This window comes from Galeopterus variegatus, unplaced genomic scaffold (assembly GCF_000696425.1).
Source record: "Galeopterus variegatus unplaced genomic scaffold, G_variegatus-3.0.2 Scaffold9211, whole genome shotgun sequence".
Lineage (NCBI taxonomy): Eukaryota > Metazoa > Chordata > Mammalia > Dermoptera > Cynocephalidae > Galeopterus > Galeopterus variegatus.
This window is the reverse complement of record NW_007735322.1, coordinates 21,896-41,032: the sequence shown is the minus strand read 5'-3', so window position 1 is coordinate 41,032 and position 19,137 is coordinate 21,896. Positions and strand designations below refer to the sequence as shown.

The following is a 19,137-nucleotide window of genomic DNA, read 5'->3' as shown; positions in this document are numbered from 1 at the left end:
AGTGTGTTCAGCCCCAGAATGTCCTCTTCCTCGTTCTATCTCTGCCTTCCATTTGCCTTAACTCCTCTGCGCCCAGCACCGATGACACCATCGGGGACCTTAAGAAGCTCATCGCAGCCCAAACTGGCACCCGTTGGAACAAGATTGTCCTTAAGAAGTGGTGAGTGCAGCGGTAGAGCTGCGGGCTGGACAGGACTCGGCCAGAAGGTTTGGGTGGGGGAGTGCTGCGGGCAGCCCTTTGCTTAGACTGGGCTTACTCAGCCTGCCTCCAGGGTGAAGAGCCTCCTAGGCTTCTCTCTGAAACGTATCTATCCCATAGGTACACGATTTTTAAGGACCACGTGTCTCTGGGGGACTGTATCCTTTGTGGGACTTCTTGAGGAAGAATCTACATATCAGTCCTGGTTCTCTTTATTCAGTTCTGAAGTCTATATGAGATTATGCACATAAGGTGTTTAACTTGGTATGTAGCACATGGTAAACACTTATAAAATGGGAGCCATGTCACTGTTTTGTTGGGTAGGAGGGAGGTTGACTGGTGAAATAGTTTGACTTGGCTTAGAAGATTTTGACATTTTGGGCTGGCCTGTGGCTTACTTGGGAGAGCGTGGTGCTGACAACACCATGTAAAGGATTAAGATCCCCTTACCAGTCATCTTTTTTTTTTTTTAAAGAAGATTTTGATACTTCAAGTTCAAAATATTTATTACTGAGCTCTATCTGAGTGTTGGACAGGAGACCAGGGTGGATTAAGACTCAGGCACGTCGGGCTGGCCCGGTGGCGCACTGCTACAGTGCGCCGCTTGGGAGTGCGGTGGCGCTCCCGCCGAGGGTTCGGATCCCACATACAGACCGGTTCCCGCTCACTGGCTGAGCGAGGTGTGGGAGCAACACCGAGGGTTGCAATCCCGTTGCCGGTCCTGGTCCGGTACGGGCGCGACACTGAGGGTTGCGATCCATTGCCGGACACGAAAAAAGACAAAAAAAGGAAAAAAAAAAAAAAAGACTCAGGCACGTCTTTGTACCAAAGGAGCACGACCTTTTTTCATAGTTTGGATTCTCTCCAAATCAAAATGGCCCAGTCCAAAATGGCTTCCTTACCCTGGGCTGAGTCCTCAGTCTACCCTGTGAAAGGATGAGAGGGGTGGGGATGGAGCCCATAGTGAGGATTCCTTAACACCTTCACTTCAGATGAAATCCACGATGGGATGAACTTGGAACTTTATTACCAATAGAGCAGAATTCCTTCCCCCTGCCCTACCCTCCTCTCCCAGCCTCACCCTCCCACACTGGTAATGGATGCTTGTTTTTAAAAATTCATGTTAATAAAAACTTAGATGCTGCTCTGTTGTTGCCATCTTTTGGTGAGAACTAGCTAATGACAGGACGGTTGCTGTCTATCTGGTTGTCACTATACCATCAGTATGTAACTGCTCAGTAAGCTTCAGATTGACTGGATCAATGAGGGAGGAGAAGACCAGCAGAGTGGGAGCCCAGAGCTCTGGGGTTTGCTGTGGGTCTGTAAAGGTCAAGAGACTGTGAGAATACTGTCATCCTAACAGAACAAGAAGTCTTGGTAGGGACAGTAGATGTAGTGTTAGGAATACAGGCTCTGAATTCAGAGCATGGGTGGAATGTCAATTCTGCCACCAAAAGCTGAGTGACCCTGGGCAAGTTACTTAGCCTCCCCCTAAGCCTTCATTTCCTTATCCAAACTGGAAGTGATCGTGTTTACTTAATGTCTGCTTTGTTGGCATATTGTGAAGTGTAGATGAGGTAAAGCATGTTTCCACATCACAGTTCCTGGCACTTTTTTTGAGGGGGGGGGTGGCTAGCCAGTAGGGGGATCTGAACCCTTGACCTTGGTGTTATCAGCACCACGCTCTACTGATTGAGCTATCGGGCCAGCCCCTGGCACTTCTTTTCAAGACAAAAATTAGATCGTAGTAGACAGGTAGGCAGTGTGGCACTGGCTATAGGAGCCCAGCTTCGAGAGTCAGAGCAACTGGGTTTGAATCCAGACTGATCATTAGCAATGGGATTCAGGGAAGTGAGCCTCTCTGATCCTGTTTCCTCCTCTAAAAAGGGGCACCATGCTGGTACCCACATCTCAATGTGATAGTGCAATTAAAATTGCATGATGCCTGGCACATAGGATTATGAGCTGTCCTCAGTCTTCTTCCTCCAGGTGTGAGTAGACAGAAGACCAAATTTCCTAACTCTGTTCCCCTGGCCACAGATCCTGGTGTCTGTCTTGGCCCTATCCTCTCACAGAGCAGGAGAGGGACCTGGGCACAGCCTCATTCTGGAGCCCTTCTCGAGGGCCTCATGCAGAGCCATGCTCCATCCATTCTCCCCTCTCCTGTGTTGACCCAGCTGCTCCTCCCCTCCCACAAGTTCCACACAGCCTTCTACCTGCCTTTCACCACCAAGCTTCTTGGGAGGTGGACCTGCCTGCTGCCTGGGGTGCTGCTGGCCCGTAGCTCATGGAGGATGGTCTCTCCTTGGTCTCCATTAGCTACCTCCCTATCCACTCCCATGGCTTCCCTGCTGTCTCTAGGACTCTGCTTGCTTCTGACTTGCCAGAAATGTCTCCCCTGGTACCTTTGCTCTTTCTACACTTATAGCTGTTTCCCCCTTACCTGTCTATTTAAAAATAAACAAAAGAAAAATTTTAATTACATGACAGATTTAACAAGGTGTTTCCTTAATTTCAAATCAGCATAGAAGGCTAAATGTAAAACTTCTCGCCTTACCTGTTCTCACTCCTAGGGCAGGCCTTTTTCAATGCATTTAGATAAACTTCAGTTTTATTTTTAAAAGATGACTATGCTAATATGCTGGTTAAAAAAGCCCAGGGATGGACAGTTAGCTCAGTTAGTGGTGTTATAACAAGGGTTTGGATCCCCATACCAGCCAGTTACAAAAAAAAATCCAAATGTTTTGTCAAAAATTTAGTTTCTTACTTTTAACACCACTCCTCCCACCAGTGGCAGAATGATATATGTTTGAGTAAATCTAGAAATTTCCTGAAATAACCTAGAGTTTTTATACAATGGGGATGATACAGTCTGTCATATTCCTATACCATTCAACATCTTGCTTTTTATGCTTTATTTTTTGGTATCTTTCCATATAAATTATCTGTCTTTTTAATTAATTTTTTATTGATTTTTTTGTTTAATTGTTTTGCTTTTTTATAAAAAAGAGCAGTACAGGGGGATTTTTATGGTGATGGAAATGGCTTGTATGGACCAGTGATCCTTCAGTAGTGCTGAGCATACCTGATACCCAGATCTTGGTTTCTAAATAACACTCTCCAATAAAAGGAACCTGGGTTTCTTGGAGAAGTGATTGGTTTCAGGGCTGGGGCAAGGAAAATATAAGTTGAGACTGGAGCATCTTGTGGTGCCAGAAAGTACAAGTGCTGAAGTAAAAAGAATGGGAGCATATTGAAAGAGCATAAGAGCCAGGCTGTGAAAGAATTCCCAATGGACATAAACAACTTGAGCAACAGAATGATAGTACTGGACTATAACCCAAAGAATAAAATAAATATTCTGGAGCTCATACTAATATCAATAACTGAATATGTAAATGAATGGGGGAGAAGGGGCAACTCCTCATTACAGAAAGATTCTAATTCATAAATGTAGAAGGAAATAAGAAATGGTCATTGGAGCATCATAGTAATCATTGCTGTAGGCAAGATGCACTGGTAGATGCTCAAATTAGTGGATGAAAGTTTAGGCTGGCTGGTTAGCTTAGCTGGTTAGAGCATGGTGTTGTAACACCAAGGTAAGGGACAGCCACCAAAAAAGTTTAAAGTTTAAGCAGAAGTAGGATATTTGCATAGTCTCAAAGTATCTCCCTTACAGTACTTATTCATAACAAAGAGAAAAATAGTAAGTTGAGATACTGCCTTTAATCAATTGATCAAAGTTATCACAAGTATGGTGTGTGGCCTCCAAGATGACCCTTAATGATCCCCATATCCTGTATTCACATCCTTGAGTCAAATGTGTGCCCCAAAAGTTCATGTGTTGGAAACCTAATCTCCATTGTAACCCTGTTAAGAGGGTGGGAAACCCAATTAATAGTATTTGAAAGGTGGGGCCTTTTAAGAGGTGATTAGATTATGACACTGCCCTAGCGAATGGATCGATCCATTCATAGAATGGTGGGTTGATGGTTAATGGATGGTCTTGGGTGTGGTTCTGATGGCTTTATAAGGAGAGTGGGTGAGCAGGTTAGCACTCTTGCTCAGCCCATTCTTACTATGTGATACTCTGCATTACTCTATAGAGGAAGGCCTCTACCAGATGTGGTCTCTGGACTTTTGACTTCCCAGCCTCTAAAACTGGGGTTTGGAAGCAGATCCTACCCCAGTCAGGCCTTCAGATGAGGCAACAACCACTCCTACTGACACCATCTAAACTGTGCCTAGATTTCCAACCCACAGAAACTGTGTGATAATAAATGTTAATCTGCTGAATTGTGGAATAATTTGTTATGCATCAGTAGATACTTCAATACAAATAGTAATGTATTTCAACACGATCGACCACCTGCTAGGCTGCACTGAGAAGGGTACATGGTCTCTGTCATATCCTTCCCCAATAACATATAACCTCAATCTAATCATAAGAAAATATCAGGCAAAACCATCCTGGAACATAAAGAGAACAGCAGTGGAAAAGCCTGGGGGGTGGGGGTGGGGAGTCTACTTTGTAGTTTAGTTAATAGTTTTCTCAGTGTCGATTTCTCAGTTTTGATAATTATTCTGTGGCAAGGTTTCTGAGCTTTGGCACTGTTGACATTTTAGGTTGAATAATTCTTTGTTGTGACTGTGCATTCCAGGATGTTTACCAACATCCTTGGTCTCTAATACTAAATGCTGGAAGCATCTCCTACCCCCCATTTGTGACAACCAAAAATGTCTTAAGACAATGTCCCCTGGAGAACAAAATCACTCGTGGATGAGAACCTCTGTTCTATTATTATGTAAGAGGCTAGTATAGGGAAGGCTGGATGAAGGGTACATGAAAACTCCTACTGCTTTTGTAATTCTGCCCTAAGTCTAAAATTATCTTTTAAAAAGGAGGCTATTCTTATACTAATATATGCTTATTTTTAAAAAATCAAAATATTGGGCCGGCCCGTGGCTCACTCGGTAGAGTGCGGTGCTGATAACACCAAGGCCATGGGTTCGGATCCTATATAGGGATGGCCAGTTTGCTCACTGGCTGAGCGTGGTGCTGACAACACCAAGCCAAGGGTTGAGATCCCCTTACCGGTCATCTTTAAAAAAAAAAAAAAAAAAAATCAAAATATTATATTAAAACTTAAGTTCCTCATATCTTTCTTCACCTGCATCACCAGTGGTATTCACAAACACATTTGAATGAATCCAGAAATTTTCTGTGACATAAAACCTATAGTTTTTACGTCACCAATAATGAATCATACTCTAATACTCATACTGTTCAGCAGCTTTCCTTTTTTTTTTTCTTTTTCTTCTTTTTTGGTGCCTGGCCCCGGGGTGAGGCCGGCCAGGGGCGGGGCCCGGGAAAAACATGCGTTGGCCCGCCCACCCTCGCTCTTGCCCAATAGGGAGCCAGAGAACCAATCCGGACGGTTGGGGCGTCCAATGAGCGCCTCCTCCAGGCCAGGTGCAGGACGCGCTGAGCCAATCGGCCGGAGTGGCGGGCGGGTGCGGGCGACAGGCGGCGCGGCGGAGGCGGGTCGGGCGCTGCGGCAGGAGGGAAGATGGCGGACGAGGAGAAGCTGCCTCCCGGCTGGGAGAAGCGCATGAGCCGCAGCTCAGGTTCCGCGGGGATCGGGGCTGGGGCGGGTACACGAGAGCAGGGCTCGAGCTCGCCCCTCGGGCGCGGCAATACCGCCGTCTCCCTCCCGTGGGGTCTTAACTTCTCCGCGTCGTCTCCGGGTTAACGGCCCCGGCCCGCCCCGTGGGGGCTGCGAGCCTCCGAAGCCGGGAAGCCGGAGGAAACTGAGGCAGGGGGTGCGGCGGGTGAGGGGGCCGGGGAGCCCCGCGGCACTCCCCTGCCCGGCTGACCCCTCTCGGCCTAACGCGCCTGACGCCCTGGGGAGCGTCTCTGCATCCGCTGGGCCCCGGGGGCACCCCTGGGAGGGGGCCACACTAATACTGTGCAAAGATGGGAGCCCGAGGGTGTTGCCCGGCCTCGGGTCCACGACCTGCGTCTACTAACACCCCTACCATCCGCACCTAATGCTGAGTCTGCGATATCCGCTGGTGATATTCTGCCTGAGGGACGGCCCCTGTGCTCGGGGCTCGATGTAAGCCTTAGACGCAGTAATAATGCCAGTAATTGGGCACGTTGAAGTCTGCGTCAAGCATCGTGGCGAGCTCTTTTAAGTGTTTAAGTTCTCTCTGAATTTCCACAACTCTGGGAGGTAGATGGTTATTCCCATTTTACAATTGAGGAAACTGAGGCCAGGAAACTTAAGGAACTCGCCCAAGATCATTCATTTCAGGGGCCGAGTTATAACCCAGTCAGTCTGCCCCCAGAGCCCTTTGTCCCTACAAACTCTTGAGGAGTGGGCCCAGTATCCTGGGTAGGTCCCGGTCACTCTACTGTCTCCAGAGCCCATAGTAATCGCAGTCGCAGTAATAATTCTCGTTTATTGAGTGCCGGTAGCTCTCCTTGGAGCATCGACTTTCCATATTAACCCCATGAGGTGTAATGTCCTCATTCTTTCACCCCCATTCTTCAGATGAGAAAACAGGGTCATGGAGATCAAGGCCATTGCCAGGGTTTTAGAGTCAGTGGCTCAGCTGGATTTGCCTCAGAACCTGTGCTCTCGCCCACCCTGCTGCCTCCCTAGACTGTGGCTGGGACCCCAAGCATAAATCTGATGCTTTGCCCAGTTCTGGGCCCATACCTGCCACTTCTGCTCAGCTCGACCCTGACAGCCTTCTTCATGGCTGACAATCCATGTAACCCGGGCAAACTCTCAGCCCTGGAGTGACACCCTGAATCTACTGGATCCTTACTTCCAGCATCATCTTGTTCTCACTCTTTACTCTTGCATGTTCCTCAGTGGCTGGGTAACCTCTGGCCCCCAGTAATGCTGGTTCCTAGTTCAGTAACACAGTGCACTGGGTAGGGGTTAAGAGCAGAGCTTTTGGATGTGATGCACCTGAGTACACTTCTTGCCTCCCCCTGTCATGCCTGGAGCAGAGTAAACAGTCAAGAAACATTACCAAAGATGCAGCAGGTGAGGCCTCGTTTTGTCATCTATGCAATGGAGAAAATAAAAGTCATCACACTTTTAGTGTGTGCCAGGCTCTGTCCTAAGCGTTTCACCGATGTGTGAACTCATTCAGTCCTTATAACAACCTTACAGGCAGGTACAGTTGTTATCTCCATTTTGCAGGTGAGAAAACTGCGGCCCAGGGAAGGTAGATCATACAGTGAGTAAGTGGCAGATTAGAACACAGGCAGTGGGGCTGCCAAGTGCATGCTTTGAGCCACTCCCTGTTCCCTAGTTTCCTCTCTTCCATCACCTGGGGTTATTTTCCTCCTTGAAGTTATCAGTGATTGAAGTTATATTGTATTATTTGCTTGTCTGCCCCCACCTAGAATGGTAGCTCCCTAAGGGCAGGGACTGTGTCCCGTCAGGTTGGCCTGTGTCTCTAGAGCACATGGTGGACATGCAGTGGATTTGCTGAATGAAGGCATCTCACAAGCCAGTCCCTTATTCTGGCTTCCGGTCAGGGGCCCAGGGCAGTGTCCGGTGAGCACAGCCCCTGCTGAATTCCTACCTGCCCTCCCCTCTAGGCCGAGTGTACTACTTCAATCACATCACTAATGCCAGCCAGTGGGAGCGGCCCAGCAGCAACAGCAGTGGTGTCGGTGGCAAAAACGGGCAGGGGGAGCCCACCAGGGTCCGCTGCTCACACCTGCTCGTCAAGCACAGCCAGTCAAGGCGGCCCTCATCCTGGCGGCAGGAGAAGATCACTCGGACCAAGGAGGAGGCCCTGGAGCTGATCAATGGTGAGCAGGGCAAGGGGCAGCATCTTGGGAGTGGTTCCTCTCTCAGATGGACCAGAGTGGGCCTTGTAGAAGTCACAGCAGACCCTCCACCCCAGCTTGTTCGCTGTCAGGTGTGTTGGCATGATCATAGCTCACTCTGCCTGTTTTTTCTTTGTATTAGGCATTTGAGGGTGAGCCAGCATAAGGATGGAGGACCCAGCCTTGGGGGCTGGCACACCTGGGTTTATTTTATTTTTTTTTTTAAAAGATGACCGGTGAGGGGATCTTAACCCTTGGCTTGGTGTTGTCAGCACCATGCTCACCGAAGTGAGCCAACCAGCCATCCACATATAGGATCCAAACCCGTGGCCTTGGTGTACTCAGCACCGCACTCTCCCAAGTGAGCCACGGTTCGGCCCTCACACCTGGGTTAGATGGTAGCTGTGCCCTTGTGAGCTCTGTGACCTTGGGGACTCACATCACGTCCCCAAGACTCAGTTTTCTCTGTAAGATGGGCATCACAATATAACTTGTTTCTGAGGGCCATTGTGAAAATTCAGTGAGATGAGGCAGCATGTGGCTCACAGTGGGCCCTCAGTCGGTGGGAGCTGTTGTTAATGATAATATCAAGTGTTGCTTTGTGTTGCTTCGCCCCCCACGGATTTGTCACCCCACTTCCCCTGGGTGACGGAGCCGCAAAGGATTATTCAAAACCCATCTCTTCTGAGCAGTGAGAAGCCCCAAAGTGGTTAACTTCCCTGGGACCCTCCAGTGAGAGGCAACCCTTCCTCGGGAAATTAACCCCAAATTGGGATTCTCTTTCTGCATTTATTTTCCAGACCAGGAAGTTACAGGAAGAGAACATAGGTGGGATTATAGTTTAACAATATAGGCTGGTAACTTTCAGTGAAACAAGCCAGATGACATTCCAGTAGACAATTAAGTGATCTTACAGCAATTTCTCAGTATCTTTACATAACAATCAGTAACTAGTCTGTCCTTGAGCCAGCAAACTTGCTGTGCTACAATTCTTATCTTGCAACAGAGACTTTATAGCCTGAGGAAAATTTCCAGTCCTCCACAAGGTCAATATTTGAAATTGCAAGGCTTCGGAAAACCAGGCCCTTTGAGGTACATTTGCTTTATAGTATATTCCACAAGCAAGGGCCTGGGTCACATATGTGGTGGATCCAGAGGGAGGTCAGAAACGTAGGGAGTGCAGAACTAGCTAACAGAATTGGTAGTTTAACTCTGACTTGATGGAGGCGGCAACTCCCTACTCTGTTCTGTTTCCTCCCCCCCCCAGTCTAGAGCAGGGGTGACAGACTTTTTCTTCAAAGGCCAGATGGTAAATATTTTAGGTTTTGTGGGTCGAACAGTCTCTGTCAACTCTGCTTTGTAACTCGATAGCAGCCATATGCGAACATATGGTTGTGGGTGTGTGTGTGGGATTTGGCCCATGGGCCATAGTTTGCAGACCCCTGGTCTAGAGCTGCTCAGTATGGCTGCCACTACCCACATGTGGCTATTTCCATTTAAATTAATTAAAAGTAAGTGCTATTGAAAATTGGTTCCTCTTTTGCACTAGTCACAATTCAGGTGTCCAGTGGCTACCATCTTGCACAGCGGTGACATAAAACATTTCCATTCTTGCAGGAAGTTCTGTCAGACAGTGCTGGTCTGGATCTCAGGTGTGGTTTCTTCATCCACTCAACCTCTCCTGCCAGAGTCCCCACAACCCTCCTGGACTGCTCCTACCCCCCACACCAGTCTCATCCATGCCCAGATAGCCTGGGTCCTGTACAGCTCTGCCAAGTCTTGGCTGTGTGACCTTGAGCAAGTGACTTAACATCTCTGAGCCTCCATCCTTTTCACTTGTAAATTTGTAGTGTAATAATAGGACCCAAACAGCACCTGGCATCTAGTGAATGTTCTGTAATTGCTAGCGGTCTTTGGATTGCTGTTCTTATTATTAGGCCCTGAGTGCATTCTTAGCCAGTATTGGCTGTCATTTTACTGTTACTTCACTTGGTCCAGTACTTGGCCTGGAGAATGTTACTCCCACACACACACACCCATACACTCACACCCCGCATAGTGTCTGGCACAATAAATGGCACCTGTTCATTTGCTATGTTGTAAGCATCGTAGAGAGGAGCCGAGTTTTTGCACAGAATCTTGAAGGCAGATTAAAGAGCTAGCCTCCTGAGCTCTGTGAGGGCAGAGACTGGATCTATTTCTCCCTGCCCCCCCAACACAAAGCCTGGCCCAGAGTGAGCTCTCACACCTTGGTCCTTGTTTCATGAGCTATTAGAAAGCAAGAAGGATTCCTGGCAGAGGACAGAGCAGAAATAAAGGCCTGGGACTGGGATGTAGCCAAGGATCTGGGAAAGGCTGTGCAGGGGGCAGTGGGGGTGTGAAGCCCTCTAAGGGCAAGTCCTGGTCAGCTTGAGGATGGCCCTGAGGGAGGCAAGGAGTTTGGTTCCACCCTGGAGGCAGCAGGAAACGTGGCTGTGTGTGGTGGGGAGAGGGGCCCAGTGGTGCTGTGCATTCAGGCAAGATCCACATGGCTGGAATGTGAAGGTCCAGAGCTCAGGCTGGCTGGGTCCAGTGGTCAAGCGGTGAGGGGCGTCTTGCTGCACCAAGGGAAGACGAGGAAGTGGATGGGGGAAAGCCTGAGGCTTCCAGACCCCATAAGAGTGAGCAAGAAATAATGGACATTTGGAAATGGAGCAGCAAGAGGTGACATCACTGGTAAAGGGAAGAAGCGCAGTCCAGGGAGGCAGCTGGGAGAGGGCCTGGGGGTGAGCAGAGCAGCTGGCTCAAGACAGAGATGCTTGGGGTGATCCTTGTGAGAGATGGCAGGTGGGGACAATGAGGAGGGCACAGATCTGGGCGTGGCAGGTGAGGGTGCCACCCCTGTCTCTAGGATGGACAAGTTTGTGGCTGGTGGGGGCCTAGGGAGTGCTGAGGTCAGCTTGGGCCTTGGGGAGGGATGTCTGGGGGGTGGGCCTAGTAAGCAGCTGGGCCCTACAGCCTAAGTTTAAGTAGATGCTTACTCGGGAGGGCCCAGTGGGAGCTGTGGGAGTAATTGCAGCTAGAAGCAATGTGACTTGAACTTGGGGGCGAGGATAGAAATGAGGGGGAGCAGATTCTAGAGAGATTTAGGAGGCCGAATCAGGAGGACTTGGTGATGGATTACATGAGTAGGGTAGGGTGTTCCAGAGAAGGCAAAGTGAGGTCACAACCAGCGTGGCCCACTCTGGGGTTGCACAGGGTTAGATTTTGGTGTCAGCTGTGTGGTCTTGACCAAGTGTCTTTATTCTTAGAACCTTGGTTACTGTATCTGTAGAATGGGGATAAGGTGGCCGTGGAGATCCAGGAGCAGTGTCTTCTGTGTCAGGCACTTGCTGTCTACATGATGGAGCCATGACCTTGGTCATTCAGGCATGTGTGGTGGGGGAGCTGGGTTCAGGACAGTTTCTCTGCTCCCATACTGCCCTGGCTGCTACCCCACAGCCCATGGAACGAGTTCTGGGCAGGGAGACAGGAAGTCTGGTGGGCTCAGCATGCAGACCCTGCAATGACCTTGGACCATGACCTATCTCTCCTTGGTGTCCTTCTGCCTGAGACAGGACTGGGATATGCCCCCTTGTGGGTCATTAGGAGGACACAGTGAGATGCCCCATCTGTGTTGTACTCAATAACCAGATTCTCATGGGCAACGTCAGCAAGCATTGGACACCTGGGCCTCGTGTTCTCTTCCATGAAAGTGGATGTTCTCCCCCATCTTGGGCTTATTCCAGGTGATCAGGAGATCGTGATTTGGGCAGCACACTCCCCAGCTGGCAGCCTGGGCCTGAGTCTCATCAGTGCCCATTTAGGTCTGGTGCTCTCCCTTTGCCCTGAGGGGACAGACTGCCCACAGTGAGAACCACCACCTCCCCATTTTCTGCTGAGACTTTATTGCTTTTTCCAGCATCGGTTCCTCTGCAGCTGCTGGGCTGCAGCCAGACGCTGTCAGAGATCTGAGGGTTGGCTGGATGTCATTACTGGTGTCCTTGCCTAAGGAAGCCAGGCCATGGAGAAACCTTCCCTGCCTGCTCCCTGACCCCCTACCCCCACATGCCCAGGGCCTGAGGGTCCCAAGAAGACCCAGGATATGAGCAGCAGTACCCCGCAGACACCCATGCCCAAAGTCCGAGGGGTAGTGAACTCCTTTGGCCTGGTGTTGTCGTGGATGGTGGGACCATTCCAGCCTGCTGGCCTCAGGTGGGTCTCTGGGCCCCTCTTGCTGGATATTGGGACTTCTCAGATGGCAAACCTAATCCTTTTACCTCTTTCCCTGACCAGGTCCTTCCTCTGTGGTGCCTGGGCAGCTTAACACTGGAAGCAGCGTACTGATTGCTGAGGCAGAGCAGAGAGTTTGTCTTCTAAACCTTTTTGTTTACTCTCTCATCCTTAAGTAATCAGGGCTTCCATAACAAAATACCATAGACTGAGTGGCTTAAACAACAGAAACTGATTTTCTCACAGGTCTGGAGGCTGAAAGTCCAAGGTTAAGGTTCTGGCTGATTCGGTTCCTGCTGAGGGCTCTCTTTCTGGCTTGTAGACAGCCGCCTCCTTGCTGTGTACTCACACAGCCTTTCCTCGGAGCATGCAAGTGGAGAGCTTTTGCTCTCTGGTGTCTCTTCTTACAAGGACACTGATCCTTTTGGATCAGGGCCCTAGCCTTATGACCTCATTTTTCTTTAATTACTTCCCGAAAAGCCCATCTCCAAATACAGTCACACTGGGGGTTTCAGCTTCACCATATGAATTTGTGGGGGACGCCAACATTCAGTTCATACCAGATGGATGGACAGCTCATATCTGTCAAGAGCTTGTTCTGTGCCAACTATTTCTCAAGTGGTTTCTTGTTCACAGCCCTCCAAGGAGGGAGCTATTGTTACTCCGTTTTACAGGCCAGTCAAGGGAAGCTCCAAGAGGCAGTCACCTACGAGCCTCGCAGAGCTTAGGAGCGGCCGAGCTGGGAGCTGAACCCAGCAGTTGGAGTCCAGTCAGCCCCCACAAGTCTGCCGACCTTCTGTGAGCAGGCCTGCCTGGATCTGCCAGCAGAGACAGAAGCTATTCTGTTTTGCATATAATTTCAGGGGCTCCTGAATGCCCAGAAGCGATCCAATAGGTCGACCAGCTCCTGGAATGGTATTGGTGTGGTGAGGCAAGGCTGGGGCATGGTCCTGGAGGAGGGCCGGGACGTCTGGCCTCAGTGTTGAGACCCAAGGTTCAGGCAGAAAAGGCATTAGATTCCAGCATTTCTGCCCAAAGACCAGTGGTGGGTTTCTGTCTCCCTCCTCCGTGGGCTCTTTCTGTCTCATTCATTCCTGAGTTCCATAAACATCAGTGATCACCTCTTCTTTGCAGAGCGCTGTGAGCTGGAGGTGCAGCAGTGAGCAAGGCTGACCCAGCCCCTGTCTTCTCACTGTGAGGCAGGTGACAGAGGCATAGACAGGACAGTGGGAACTGCAGCACCCACGGAGAGGCCCCCCAGTGCATGAAGGAAGGCTCCCTGGGGCGACTAGAGGACAGCAGGCGAGTTTCAGGCAGAAAGAGGCACTTAGGCAAAGGCCTGGAGGGAAAGGAAGTGGGGAGGGAGGGCAGCGCGGGACTAGTAGGGACGTCTTCGTGGTGTGGGTGGGTACAGACTGAGCTGAGGGGACGCACAGGACCTGACCCTTGAAGGTCAGCCTCTAGGAAGGGGAACTCAGGAAGAAAGCATTTTTCTGGGGGGAAAAAAATCATTTCAGGCTCTCATCAAAGCAGAATGTTTTTCTGAGAGATCTGGCTGGTCAGAGGCAGATCTGGGTGATGTGAATGGTGGGGGGGCCCCAGCATGGCTTTTGTTCGATTTTAGGCTGACATGGATTGCACACTACGTGTGTGTGAACCTTGGGAAGGCTGTTTGATCTCGGGGATCCCTGTGGCTATGGCCACGGCTGCTGGTGGATGCAGTGTGATACTTGCACAGGGCTCAGGACTGGGCTTGGCCCGCAGGTGAAGGTACCGGGGGCATCGTGCAGTCAGGATTCCCTGGCTGGCTTACCGTGGTCCAGGCAGAAGAGAGAGGCAAGGGAATCCAATGCTGGGCAGATGAGGCCAAGGAGATACTCAGAAGCCCAGGGAGAGGAGGAGCAGGAGGGCGTCTTAGGGATGACTAGTCCAGGTTGGAGTCACCAATGGATATGTCTAACAAGGGGACCCCTAGCAGCCCCCAGGGGGTTCCAACCAGACAGGCATTATGAGCAGAAGCAATGTGCCGTCCAAGTGGAGGGTGGGCCTTGTATGGCACCATTTGTGTGTACAGGCACCAGGCAGTGCCTCGCAGTGACAGCCAGATCTAACTAGACATATAGGCCAGGGGAGCATGGATGGGCAGAGCATAGAGGAGCAGGGGCAGCTTCCTCCCTGGGACGCTCAGTCCACACAGAAGGGAGAGTGGTGACAGTAAGTGATGTCTGTCAAGGTCTCACGGTCATGCCATTTTGACTGTGGCTCCGGGCAGGTGGATTATGGTGGCTGGTAGCCAGTAGGTCAGGCAGGATTCTGAAGCCGACAGCCCCCAGGAAGTTTGGATCTGCCCCGTGTCAGACAGACACCGCTGGGTACCACGGCCTTGTAACTTTGGTGAAATCACCCAGCAGTGTCCCTGTGGCACTCATACAGGCACCGGGTGGGTGTGTCAACAATGTTTACACAGGGTACGTCAACCAGTGGGTGTGTCATGCTCAGATGGGAGCAAAAGGTGGAAGCGTCAGGGTGACAGAGAAACCCAGCGGCAGTTGTGTCTAGCCGACCTTCATATTGGAGAGAACTGCCACCGTGGGATGGTGCCTCCTTGAGAGTGGCTGCGAGGCAAGTTGGGAAGGCAGTGCAGACCCAGCTCGCCCAGGGGGCTGCTCCAGGGCTCTGGGGCCATTGCTTTCAGAGCCTACTTCTGGTTGCGCCTGTGGGCCCAGGGAGGAGATTGGCAGGGACATGTGTTCGTGTGCCAGGACAGCTGGGGAGAGCAAGACAGGAATGGTAGGTTCTGGCCCACCAGCTTCTGCCCACCTCAGGGGCTGCCTGGACTCAGGAAGGCACTGGAAGCACATGGTACACATGCCACTCACACATACACACTGGTACACATGCCACTCACACACCAGACACACCACATGCATACACCAGACACGCCACATGCATACACCACATGCACGTGCATATGTATGCACCACACACCCACATGTGCACACACCACACGCACATACACCAAACACACCACATGCACACACCACACAGGTGCATATACGTACAGCACACACCCACACAACTCACTCACAGCAGACACACCACATGCACACACCAAACACACCACATGCATACACCACACACACGTACATATGCATACACCACACACACGTACATATGCATACACCACACACCGACATGCACACACACCACTCGCACACACACCAAACATACCACATGCATATACACACCACACACACGTGCACACACATGCACCCCCCCACACACACACCAAACACACCACGTGCATATGCATACACCACACACCCACATGCACATACACCACTTACAAGCACACACACCAAACAAACCACATGCATACACAAACACTGATACACACCAAACACACTACATGCATACACACCACACGTGTGTGCACACCCACCCACACACATGTATGCACACTACATGCACACTCACACCACACACACGTCACATGCACACACCACACATTCACACCAAACACACCCTGTGCATACACATATGCATGTGCCAGTGGGCCTCATACGCACACGCACCATACACATACCACACGCATGTGCACACACACACCATACACCACACACACGTGCATACCCATCCACACACATGCACACACTGATCCACTCACACCAAACCCACCACATGCATACATGCACCACATACACACACACATTCACAACCCAGCGCATCTGCATACACTCACACCAGACACACCACATGCATGTGCACACCCTCCACACACCAGACCCACATGCATACAGATGCATACAGACATATACTCACACCGAACACATCTCATGTACACACACCACACGCAGTCCTCCCACAGTGTGCTCCTGCTCAGCGCTGCCATCCCGTGCCCTCTGTAAGAGCCTCTTTTCCTCAGAGTCGTCCTTCGCCTTCCTGGCCTCAGCCCTGGCCTCCCTCCCTGCAGGAGAGTTGTGATCCTCTGGGTGAGTCATAACCTTCTGGAGCCGGTTTGGGCTGCACAGAGGGCTAGTATGTCCGGCTCTGTCCAGGAGAAGAGCAGAGCCATGTCCCCTGCCTCTGGGGCCACGGTGCATGGGACTGAAGACTCTACCCTGCAGAGCCCTGCCCCGACCACCTCAGGGTCTCCTGAGTGCCCCAGTGAGTGCCTAGCTGGGCCTCCCACTTTGTACAGGTGGGACAACTGAGGCCCATTGGCTGTTGTCAGCTGCTGTGGCAGAGCTGGGCTTGCGCCCTGGTCCTCCACCTTTTTCCTTAACCCTCTGGACAACTGTCCCTCCCACCCTCGGGCCTCAGGGGGGTCCAGCATGTCCTGCTCTCCTCCGCCCTATTGGGGCTTAGGCGTAGGTTTTCTATCAAATGTGTGTGTGTTGGCGGGGTGGGAGATCACTGTGTGTGTGTGTGTGTGTGTGTGTGTGCGCGCGCGCGTGCACGTGTGTGCATGTGTGTGTGTGTGTGTGTGTGTGTGTGTGTGTGTGTGTGTGTGTGCGCGCGCGCGCGTGCATGTGTGTGCGTGCTGGGGCAGAGAGTGGCCAACCGTGTGAGGCCCAACATGGCTGTCTAGGCCCAACATGGCTGTCTAGTCTGTAAGGATGGCAGGGGCACACTCCATGGGTCCATGTGTGTAGAGGGCATCTCTTCGCGGCCTCAAGTGAGGACAGGTGCGACTGCGTGTGCAGGGAGAAGGGGTTTGTGGGGAGTGTGTTTTGCATGTTCGTGTGTGTCTGGGAGTCAGAGTGAAGGTCCGCTCTCCCCTCCATTCTGAACCCTGCCCTGCTGCACCCCTGATGTGCTCTCCCCCTCCTCTGTGTCCCCAGGCTACATCCAGAAGATCAAGTCGGGAGAGGAGGACTTTGAGTCTCTGGCTTCACAGTTCAGCGACTGCAGCTCAGCCAAGGCCAGGGGAGACCTGGGTGCCTTCAGCAGAGGTACGCAGGGAACCGGGTGTGGGCTGGGAGGAGCTGGGGCTGCACAGGCCTCCGGGCTCCACTAGGTGGCAGCACTGTCCCTCCCTAGGGCTGCAGAGGCTGCCCTGCTGGGGAGGGGAGAGCAGGGCAGGGGTGGCACAAGGGAGGCGTAGAGCCTTTCTCCTGGTGTCGTTCCCCCTGGGGGGTCAGTCTGTGGGCTTCTCAAGGTGGGCACATCCTGTCATTTGCCTCTCCTCTGGTTGTGGATATAAGGCTGGGGTTCCTGGAGCGCTCCAGGGCAGTCCTCCAGAATCCCCTGCCCCACTCTCACAGGTGAAATCAGAGGTGAAGCGAGGCATGTCAGATCGGCAGCCCCGAGGTTAGGCCTGTCTGGCCAGGGCAGTGGGAAATGGGGAGCAGAAGGAACCAGGCCTCTTTCTTTTCCCCCCTCAATCCATGGGGTCTACATAACAGCAGGGAGGGGCCCAGGGTGGGGTAGGGATATGATGTGTGGGAGCCAGTACCTGTGGGGGTGGGGAGCCAGCAAGGGGCTGTTGGCTGCCTGCCCACCAGAGGAGGCTGCTGGGACAGATAACAGAGCAGGGGCTGGGAATTGGGCCTGGGGAGAAGGGTTCATCACCAAAATATGCCTCTAAACACATGGTGGTGGCTCTCAAGCTACCATCCTTCAAGCTGTTCTCCAGCCTCCCAGGACCTCCTTAATGGCCCTGCCACCCCCCAGCTGAGCCACAGCTCCGCACCGCACCGTGACAGGGCCGTAAACTTGGTGACGGATGGGTATGAGGCTTGGCGCAGGTGGGAGCCCCATCTGCCGCCCCCACTGCCCTGCGTCTTCCTGCCGGCCTTGACACACCCCTTTCTCCCCATTCACGGTTCCCAGGTCAGATGCAGAAGCCATTTGAAGACGCCTCGTTCGCGCTGCGGACGGGGGAGATGAGCGGGCCCGTGTTCACGGATTCCGGCATCCACATTATCCTGCGCACGGAGTGAGGGGCGTGGGAGCCCAGGCCTGCAGGCAGGCGGCGGGACCCTGGCTCCCCCACTGCCAGCCGGCTGATGGGTGCCCTTCCTGCTGCTGTCACAGTATTTATTGTTCCCCAAATGTCTGGGAGGGGGGCTCTTCCAGATTGGGGAATCTGGGTTCCCTGCTCCCTGTCCACCCCCAGTTGGGGCTGTCCCTGCCAGACCCCTGCTTAGGGAATTGACTTCAGAAGGGAGTGGGGGGTGGGGAGGCTTCCGGACCAGGGGGGATGGGGGTGACCTGTCCCAAAGAGAAGGCCTAGTCAGCTGAGCCACCCATGTCCCCCCAGGTCCCTGAGGCGGGTAGGGGGGCCTTGAGTTGTTTTTTTTAGTTATGCCACGTTCCTCTATTGAGTTACAAAAAGCAAACGCTCGGGTTCCTGGCTGCGGGTCCCCTCTGAGCGGCAGTGCAGCGCCCGTGCACCCTCCATTAAACCTGGAACTGCTGCTCTGCTGTCCTGAGTCTCCTTTCCTCCCTGCTGGGACTGTCGCCTGCTGCCCTGAGTGTCCGGGTGTGCAAGCTGTGCTTCCTCCCCCAAGAAGCTTCCCCTCTTCCTGGGCCTGGGGAGCCCTAGCAGCCTGTCTCCCAGGGAAGGGGGGCACTGTCCAGCCCCAGTGGCTGTCAACCCTCGTGTGCCAGGCCAGCTCTGGGTCCTCTTCAAGGATGCAGGGGCCTCATTGCACCGCACAGTTTTCCGTTCAGCAGGTTGAGGGTGGAGCTGGGGAATCCTGGTAGGGCCAGGCTGAAGCTTCTCAGCCCTGAGTGTCCTCTGCACATCCCCACACCTCATGCACACAGGCCACTCTCCAATTAGAATGAATTATGCCTGGCATCCCGATGCCTGCTTCCCTTC

General features: G+C 52.1%; 1 protein-coding gene and 1 long non-coding RNA gene across 3 annotated transcripts; both read left to right on the top strand.

The window, feature by feature from the left end:
- Positions 1–51: 51 nt before the first annotated feature.
- On the top strand, positions 52–1,343 carry LOC103609113. The gene is made up of 3 exons (XR_552103.1): positions 52–160; positions 320–357; positions 1,192–1,343. It is a non-coding gene; the product is annotated as an uncharacterized LOC103609113 (long non-coding RNA).
- A 4,289-nt stretch (positions 1,344–5,632) lies between these two features.
- On the top strand, positions 5,633–18,730 carry PIN1 (peptidylprolyl cis/trans isomerase, NIMA-interacting 1). 2 transcript variants are annotated; one of them, XM_008593473.1, is made up of 4 exons: positions 5,633–5,827; positions 7,824–8,039; positions 17,153–17,263; positions 18,144–18,730. In XM_008593473.1, exons 1-4 carry the CDS (start codon positions 5,770–5,772, stop codon positions 18,251–18,253), a joined length of 495 nt encoding a protein of 164 aa, XP_008591695.1. In that variant the 5' UTR covers positions 5,633–5,769; the 3' UTR covers positions 18,254–18,730. The 2 variants fall into 2 exon arrangements, with proteins under 2 accessions (XP_008591695.1, XP_008591696.1); XM_008593474.1 differs by lacking the exons at positions 17,153–17,263; positions 18,144–18,730 and adding an exon at positions 9,675–10,127 and having other exon boundaries at positions 5,744–5,827.
- Positions 18,731–19,137: the final 407 nt, after the last annotated feature.